The sequence below is a fragment of the Psittacula echo genome (assembly GCF_963264785.1).
Source record: "Psittacula echo genome assembly, chromosome: 3".
Taxonomy (NCBI): domain Eukaryota; kingdom Metazoa; phylum Chordata; class Aves; order Psittaciformes; family Psittacidae; genus Psittacula; species Psittacula echo.
The window spans coordinates 70363368-70372160 of record NC_137736.1 but is presented as its reverse complement, the minus strand read 5'-3'; the positions used below and the strand labels follow the sequence as shown (position 1 = coordinate 70372160).

Below are 8793 nucleotides of genomic sequence, written 5' to 3'. Positions count from 1 at the left end.
CTTCGGTATATCAAATCTGTCAGAGGTGCTTACAGCAGTGTATAGGTTATAATAATACACAACATATATTCTCATTGAGACATGGCCAACCACATACCTTACATAATTTTCATACTTTGCGGCAAATTAAATTATTATACACCACATATTGTTCAGAATAAACACCTATTTCCAGGAGTGATGTAAGGTTAGTTATAAAATGATGCCACACATCTAAGAAACCATGTTTTCTTAGATATTGAATTAAAAACATTAATTCAGAAGTTCAGAAAAAATTCATAGTCAGTATCTTCAAAGGTGGGAGCTTAAATGTAAACTCTTTATTCACGTTTAATTCATACTTGCATGTAAAGAAAAGCGTTATGATTTTCAATTACTGCTACCAGTGAATACTTCTGGATTTCAGAAGTTACTCAGAACACTTGAAAATCAACCAGAATCTTCTTAAATGTCCCCCTAAAAGCACAGAAACCTAATTTTGAGGAGCTAGATATGTTGCAGAATTAAAACCCAATACCTAGGTACGAGGGTGGTAATTCCACAAAGCTAGCACTCATCTCTGCAGGCATGAATAAATAAATACCTCAACCCTGTATATTTATTGGCTTCTTGAAGGCCAGGTGAAAGAACACAGATCTGGGACAACAGCAGCTTGCTGCATGCAGACAGAATATGCAAATAGTTTTCCAGTGGAGAGGGGTTACACATGTATATTTAACGGGAGGCATGTTCCTCAGGGACCACTCTGAAAACAGTATGTGAATAAAGCAGAGGAAATACAGCAGGTGGACTGAACAGGGAGGAAAAACTGAAAAGGGAGAATGCAAAAATCAGACCAAGAAAGAAGCAAAACACCACCAAAAATATAAATTATTACCAGAGCGCATTATCCATTAAGTATAGGAAAGAAAGCAACGAAGTAGAAAAAGCTAGAATATGAAGATTTTGTTAACTCTTTTTCTTCTTTCTTTCGTTACTGTGTTCTGAGTTGAAGTTGTGTTTATAACTACTTTGGGATAAGAAATCTTCACAGTCTCTCTTTTGCTACGTATCTATCTCATTTATAAAGGCTCAATGGATATTAAGTATTAATCAGAATAGTGTGATCTCCGCCCAAGGTAAATTAATCTGGCATTATTCCAGCATCTTCTTTCCCCTGATCTGCTAGACCCTCCAAATGTGAGCTATGGCTCAAGGAGCCACTACCTAAAGACTGTCTGCCATTCAGCTCCCAGTGAAAGGCGTACAACTCATGCAGGCTGTGCTTGTGCTTTTCATTCAGCTTTCTGCTCCTGCATCTTGCTTTAGCTTGATATTTTTTAAGGCAAGGTAGAAATTTAGACAAACACACCTTCCTGTCTTTTTCAGTTTGATTACAGCCGAACTTCTCCCCTTCTGCCCTTAACATTTACACTTTACGATAATAATGCCTGGGCCGGGAATTTGCCTGTGAGGTTGGCAGTCCTCAGAGGGCAGGGTGGTCACCAGGATAGTGGGTACACCACAGCTGCTCTGACGGGTTCACTTCTCATAGTGCTACAGTGTTGGATGACAATGTTTGACAATATCCAACTGGCAGAGGCACAGCCAGACATTCGGAGCACAAGCCAAAATGTGCTTATTTTCCAGCAGATGGTAAGTGAAAAACAAAGTTCCATTTGTTGATGGCATCTCGGATCAGTTAAGCAATAGGGTATCCTAATTTATATAAGTTTTATACACTCATGATGGAAGAAAATATGATCTCTGACTAAATACCTTGCCATGTAAGATTTTAGACATTTTTGTGACATCTGTCCCATCCCTGGCAGTGTTCAAGGCCAGGTTGGATGGGGCTTTGCGTAACCTGGTCTAGTGGAAGGTGTCCCTGCCCACGGCAAGGGGTTGGAACTAGATGAGCTTTAAGGTCCCTTCCAACCCAAACCATTCTGTGATCCTATCTGTGAAACACTCAACATACAAATACTGCATGTGTTGTTGTAGAATATTGACGCAGTCTTCCATCAGTTTAATGCTGTGTTTTGAGCACACTAGATTTTTTACTATACAATAAAGTCAGCCCAGGGGATAGCGGTATGTTAGTACCTAAAATACTACCCATGTAGTCTGTCTCTCCTCTTTGTGAATACCACGTAGATCCAGTGCCCTGACAACTGCCAGAAGGACCGCCTGATGTGGCAAGGATCACACCTGTACTGCTTGAAGTCAGCAAGAACCTGACTTTCCAACCAATTCCTCAGCAGTTTGCTTTATTTCTTCAGGAATACTAACAGCAGCCCATGTTTTCCATGTACAGTGAATAAAACCGTGGCGTCCCCCGGCCCCGGCCCGCCGCCCAGCGAGCACAGCCCTCCGCCCACTATCGCCTCACGCCCCCTACAGACAGCCAACACCACCCCTCTGCGCGCAGGCCTGCAACCTATCCCCGCCCTTATGGGCGGGGCCTTGTGCACCTGTAGACCAATCAAACACCGCTGTATCCGCCCCCAGCGGCAGGTGCTCTCAAGTGATGGAGGGGAGGGCTGTCATTCACCTGACGTCACGGGGTGGAGCAGCATGGGCGGGCGGGCCGAGGTATGGACCCTGCTGCCCTCGGTCCCCTGTCTTGGGGGTTGTTGGGCTCAGTAGTCTCCGTAGCGGGGATACCCGCGGGGAGGCTGGCGGTTGAGGGTGGCTGCCCTCGGCCGCAGCATAGCGAGGGATTCGTGAGGCCCCGAGCGCGGAGCGAGCCCTGGGTGATCACCGGCAGTCGGTCAGGCCCGGGCTATTCTGGGCAGGCCGCAGTAGAGCAGCCGCCCGCGGGTCCCTGTGCCTGCTCTGCCTCTGTGGGGTACTGCAGGAATTGCTGTTCCACTCGGGCGAGCCCCGAGAGCCGGGGGCTGGGTTCGCTGCCGCCCTCCCCTCCCCTCCCAGCAGATGCGTGGAGGTAGATGCGGGCTGAGCCTGGTGCAAGTGTGTTCACGCAGCAGCGGCCTGGCGCTTGGGCAGCAGCAGCCCCGGCTGGGTAGCCGCCTGCCATGGCTGTGTCCGGCTGCTGTCTTCTCGCTGGCCTTCCCCGCTTTCAGCTGGGCAGTAGCCTCTCTCAGGCCACTGACAACCTCCTCCTGCCCTGAGCTGTGGCTCTGTAGGACCATTACCAAGCAGAGAGAGCCAGCTGTGGAATGAAATAGTACTTCATCCCTGCCCTGGGGTGTTTTCAGTTTCAGCCGCTGAAGCACATACGGGGACACTCGCTCTGCAGCCCCCTGTCATTCAACAGAATATCAGCCGGCCTGGCTCTTCATTCAGCTCCTCCAGGTGTCTGTCACGACGAGGCTCTCTGCCAGCCAGAAGCTGGCTTTATCTGAACCTGTGCTGTCTCCTGTCCTTGATGAAAGTTCAGTCTTTGACTATATAGAATCATAGAATGGTTTGACTTGGAAGGGACGTTAAAGATATGTAGTTCCAACACCCCTGCCCTGGGCAGGAACACCTTCCACTAGAGCAGGTTGCTATATAGAGGTGCTATATGCAGGCATCTGCTCCACAGTGTGTGTACCACTGTGTCACTTGACAGTGTTTTCTGGGCTGTCTTCATGTCATGTATTTCTGTGCTTCAGACTGCTAGTTAGAAAGTAAATGTGTTGCTTATCTTACAATATCAGGTATACATGAAATATGTATATGTATCTTGTGACATCTGCCATCAGTTATTATTGAACACATTATGAGGAAAAAAAAGTAATCCCTGTAGGGTTTTTCAAATAGCTATATAGAGAAGGTTGAGAGTTTATGCCTTGAAGCATCCTTTGAAGCAGGGGATGATTCTTTTTCTAATGGAGAAAATAAGGTGTGGAGTGATAAAGTGACTTGCCATTATTGCATGGAACACATTTGAGCCAGAGGTAGGGTTACTCATTTAGTACTCCTAAACAGAAGAAATGAAATTGGACGTGCAATTTTGGCTTCTTTCTTAATTGTCTGATTTCTCTTTGTCATAATGTGTAGACTGGAAACATGGGGTTTTTTAATTATATTGGTTTTTGTTTCATTTGCAGGTTAAAGTGAAAATACCTTTTGGAAACAAGTATCTCGATGCTGTCTTTTCTGTTCCAGAGAAGAAGCCAACATATGGAGTGATTCTTACCCATGGAGCTGGAGGAGATATGAGCTTCCCTCACTTAGTGTCTTTGGCAGCCTATCTTGCATCCCATGGAGTCCTGTGCCTACGATTTACTTGTAAAGGCCTTAACATTGCTTATAGGGCTAAGGCCTTCAAAACAGTTGTGGTAAGAAGTGACCGAATTTCTGCCATGGGTGTTATCTTCTTGGTTTCTTAAATCGTGACCAGAGATTAGTCAAGCAACAGCAGGAAAAGCAGAAGTGATGGTTAGCTAAATGGAGCACTGCTTGTGAACAGAAACAGTAGGATCAATTTTTATATGGGCAGTAGCATATATGTGGGTTTGGGTGCCAGGAGAGAAAGAAGAGCTTGAGAAAAGGATGTGAAGAAAGCAAGGGTGTTTTGTGAGAGAGCTTACAGCTTGAAAAAAGGGAAGTATTTAGGATGGAAACAGGAGGTGGGTGTTCTGCAAGGGCTTGGTGAGGGGAGGGGAATTAAGGGAAACAGCTTTGGAAGCAGTTCATGTGGGAAAACTTACCTGGGAATTGTACTTAGCCTCTGAGGGTTGGCAGCTGGGAGAACAAGACTTTGGGGAAGAAATAGGGGACTCCAGATGGCAGGAGGAGCTGAAGTACAAGAGATTAGGAGTAGCATAATGAGAAGCCTATAACCTAAGTCTTGATTTCAAAATCGGTTTAAACTGTTACAAGTGTGTGTTTATCTCTGCTGCTGCCTTACTTAAGATGTTCTTATGTAGCTAGGTTTTGTTAAAATGAGCAACATTTCATTATGATAGTACCAGCTTAGAGTATCTTCCTGTTCTGGAGCGTGTAGGAAGGAGGGGAAATTTTCTCCTGATTATCTAGCTACTTTTACTGGGGCACGGGAAGGCAGCTTGAGCACTTTGCATTGAGCATCAGGCGTTTTTTATAGGGGAATTAAGTGCAGTTATTAAGGAATTAATTGTGATTTTATGAACATTAATTTGAAGTTAGACTTTGCTAGATCTGTTGTCTGTTTTTGTATGAAGAACGTAATGTTAGTGAGTTTATACTAATTTGCTGCTGTGCAAAGGCAATTCAAAGGCATCTGCTAACATAACATCTCGTTAGTTATCTCCTGAAAACTGAAAAATCTGTTGCTGAATTTTATCTTTTCTGTCAGACATAACTGACAGATAACTGACTGTGTCTTAATCTTTTCATTGAAAATACATGACCTCCGTGAAGGGCACATTTGCTAGCTTATTTTGCCTTTCCACAAGCTAAGAGTGTGCTTCTGGTTTGTTACTGTAAGTTGATACACAGTAATTGTTTATGTTTTGGTAACTGGATAGGGTGTCTGATATTTTAAACTTGGCTGAGAGCTAATGTGAAATTGCTTGTGTTTATTATGTTGTTGCTGCAAAATGTTAGGAAATTATTTGTATGAAAAAAGAAGAGAGCAACTTGTATGTATCTGGTTTTTGCTTAATCTGCAGTGCTGAAAGAGCTTCATGGTTTGTGTTTAGTAGCTAGAAACAAAACAATCCCTAGCTTCCCAGCTGTCTTAATTCCGACTTGTAATGCTTCTCTTTATCTCATTTCTTTAGGAATACCTAAAGCTTTCTGATGATTATAAACTTTCAGGTGTCTTCCTTGCAGGTACTGGTTTTATTATCTATAAGTTTCATTCCTATACTGTCTCTAAAGATGATCTGTAATTATTCTGTTGTTGAAGTCCGTCCCACTTTGGAAGGAGGTGGATGAACAGATGTGGATGGCAGGTTTCAGTTTGAGGTGGCATTAAAAGCTTGCTGTCTGACATGGGAACAAGCTGAATGAGGTCCCACTGATCAGTTGCCTAGGGAGAGCAGTTCAGCTCTCTGTTGACAGCTGAATGTTCTAACCTTCATTAATTGATTAGCGGTCCACAGGGAGCAGAGGTGCAAAGCCTGCTGACAGCTTTGCGTTTGGGTTTCTTAACCTGGAGCTGAATGCTGCCAGCCCAGTAACAGGGCGGGTGTGCAGCTCAGCTGTCTCACTGCTGCTGGGTGACACATGGGAACATCCAACCTGCCCCTGTCTTCAGATTCCGGACCCGTTCACCCTCCTTCTGATGCCACAGATCTCGCTCCAGAAGCAGGAAGGAAAGAGCATTAGACCATGTACTTTGGGACAAAACTTCGTTGTCACTTGTAAGTGGCAGGGCATATGTTCTCTCATAATCAATGTGTACTTTTTAACTGCAGGTCTTGAAGAATTCTGGTTACTGATATACGGAAAACCATTTTCTCAAAATGGGTTTTGGTAGATGAAACCTAGTGGCTGGTAAAAAAAAAACAAACGGTTATGTGAAAAGGGAAATAGATGGGTGTGATTAGTAATAACTTGATACAGGAAACTCTGAAAATTCTCTAAGTGAAACCAAATCTGCACTGATGCAAGGTAATCCCACTGGAATCAGCCACTTCTAACACTCAATTACAGAGCATTGTCAGCTCATATGCCTCCTCTTTGAGGAGATATTTTGATGCCACCTTGCTGTTGTAGACTGACCTCATGCTACAAGTTCACACTTCAATATTTTTTTCCCTCCCTTGTACTTGTAGGCTGAAGTTTGAGGTGTGCATAAACACTTGCTGGATTTATTTGGAGAGTAAGATGCATAAATATTTGGTTTTAATTTGAGCCGATTAAGGTTGTACAAACAAAAATTGTACAAGATATTAGCATTGCTATCTCAGATTTCAAGGGTCTGGAGTATAGGACCTGTCTGTCTCTTCCTTCTGCCCCTAGGATGGGCTTTGTTCTTTCCAGTATTGCAAAGGATCCTTCTCTATTTATTTTTCCTTCCCCCCCTCCTCCCTTCTTTTCTAAGGGGGGATGTAAAATCATTATATAATCAGGCAAATATTTTAGAAGAAAATATTGAAATTAAGATTAATACTTTTCATGGAGTAGATGAATAAAATTATCTCTAGCATTTTTTACTACTGCTGGCTGAAATACACTCATTTTTAGTTGTTTACTCAAACAGAATGTAGATGATGTGACAGCAGATGTATTTTTTTCCTTTATTTTAATGTGGGAGAAAGGCCGCTCCATGGGCTCACGAGCTGCTGCATCTGTGGTACGTCAGCTTAGCCAGGGTGATGATGATGATGATGACTTCGTTCAAGGTCTTGTATGTTTATCTTACCCATTACATCGACCAAAACTTCAGTCCAAGCTCCGGGATGAAGATTTATTATTGATCAGGTGTCCGGTGCTGTTTGTCTCAGGATCAGTAGATGAGATGTGTGAAAAAGTGAGTACCCTTGTAAATCCTGCTGTTGAAGGGGCAGTAGGGAGGAATGAGTCCCAGTGACGTCTGTACTGGTGTACGCGGCCGTGGCGTTGATTAACAGCCTTCTCTCTCTTTCTCTCTCTCTATATATATCTTCTGAAGGAAGCCTTGGGTAGGAAACTTTATCGGACATTGGGAAGCCTGGTGGTGCTTTCTGTTGCTGCTTAAAACAGCAAATACAGTGGCTTTCTGCCTTGTTCTCTTGCAAAATGGTATCTGTTGTTCTTGAACAGTTCTTGAATTTGGGAGCATGTGCAATTGGCATTTCCATGCTTGGGCAGTTTCTAAGGAGTCAATGCTTTCATGAAGAGTTGTCACAAAATAAGTCAGGCTAGCAAACAGCAGATCGTTGGAGTGCCCTCTTAATGGGGAAAACTCTTAAGACTTTTTGAGCTGGTTCTTAGATGTGTTTGCTGAGATTGTCAAGGCCAGTCTCCATATAATTATATTGCAAAGTTCTGATATCTTATTGCTGGCGCAACCCTTCAGCAGCAAGAGTGGATTCCTTCATCATTGTGGGGAAGGAGCCTGCACAGGGTTGTCACTTGCAGCTTTAGAAGTTCTAACTTCTTGCTATTTTGCTTTTGAGTGGGGGTGAACCTTTGAGCACATTCCATTAGTGAACACAGGATCATCGCATCTTTTCTGTTAAGGTGTTTTTAATGTGCATGCAGATCTGTTTTGTTTTTGAGAACTGCCTGTTACGTGTTGCACAGGCAAAGCAGGAGACTTACGGGAGTTGCAGTTTGTAGCAGCTGTGATCCTGTGACTTTTTCATTCTTACTTTCTCTGCAGCAATTGCTAGAAGGTGTGGTAAGCAAAATGAAAGCCCCTAAACAAATCCACTGGATTGATAAAGCAAACCATGGGATGGCGGTCAAAGGACGAGCAGCAGATGATGTCATGGAAGAAATAAATGCCAAAGTGGTTTCGTGGCTTAGAGAGAATATGGAACTGGAGCACAAATGATTTGCAGTGTTTAAGCAATGTCTTCGCTTAGTTTTTCCTTAGTGTGGCAAATGAGGTTGTTTTTTCTGAGAGGTGTATTTTTTTTAAACATGTTTTCAGAGGTCTAAGTGTAAATGCAAATAAAGCTTTTTTTGTATGAATGAAAAAGAATGCAGAACAATAAAGACCTTTTCAAAGGACAGAAAGTTCACAAAATATTTATAGTCAGGGCAGCACTGGTTTTCATGTTTCTATGCAAATAACTGTACAACACTTAGTAATGCAGACCACTCAGTAAATGCTTTTGACTAGTGTTTGAATATCTTAAGATCATCTAGTTCCAACCCCCCTGCCACAGGCAGGGATGCCTCACAGCAGACCACATTGCCCAAGGCTCTTTCCGACCTGGCCTTAAA

The 8793-nt window shown here is 43.4% G+C and overlaps 1 protein-coding gene across 1 annotated transcript; it reads left to right on the top strand.

The window, feature by feature from the left end:
* The first annotated feature begins 4128 nt into the window (after positions 1-4128).
* Positions 4129-8475, top strand: TEX30 (testis expressed 30). The gene is made up of 4 exons (XM_080612914.1): positions 4129-4268; positions 5694-5745; positions 7179-7390; positions 8225-8475. Exons 1-4 carry the CDS (start codon positions 4146-4148, stop codon positions 8396-8398), a joined length of 561 nt encoding a protein of 186 aa, XP_080469040.1. The 5' UTR covers positions 4129-4145; the 3' UTR covers positions 8399-8475.
* Positions 8476-8793: the final 318 nt, after the last annotated feature.

What these genes read in the sequence shown, in the direction of transcription:
- TEX30 (XM_080612914.1), top strand. Translation starts at nt 4,146, where the DNA reads ATGAGCTTCCCTCACTTAGTGTCTTTGGCAGCCTATCTTGCATCCCAT. An exon ending in AGGCCTTCAAAACAGTTGTG is followed by an intron (nt 4,269 to 5,693) that starts GTAAGAAGTGAC and finishes TCATTTCTTTAG; the next exon opens with GAATACCTAAAGCTTTCTGA. An exon ending in TAGATGAGATGTGTGAAAAA is followed by an intron (nt 7,391 to 8,224) that starts GTGAGTACCCTT and finishes CTTTCTCTGCAG; the next exon opens with CAATTGCTAGAAGGTGTGGT.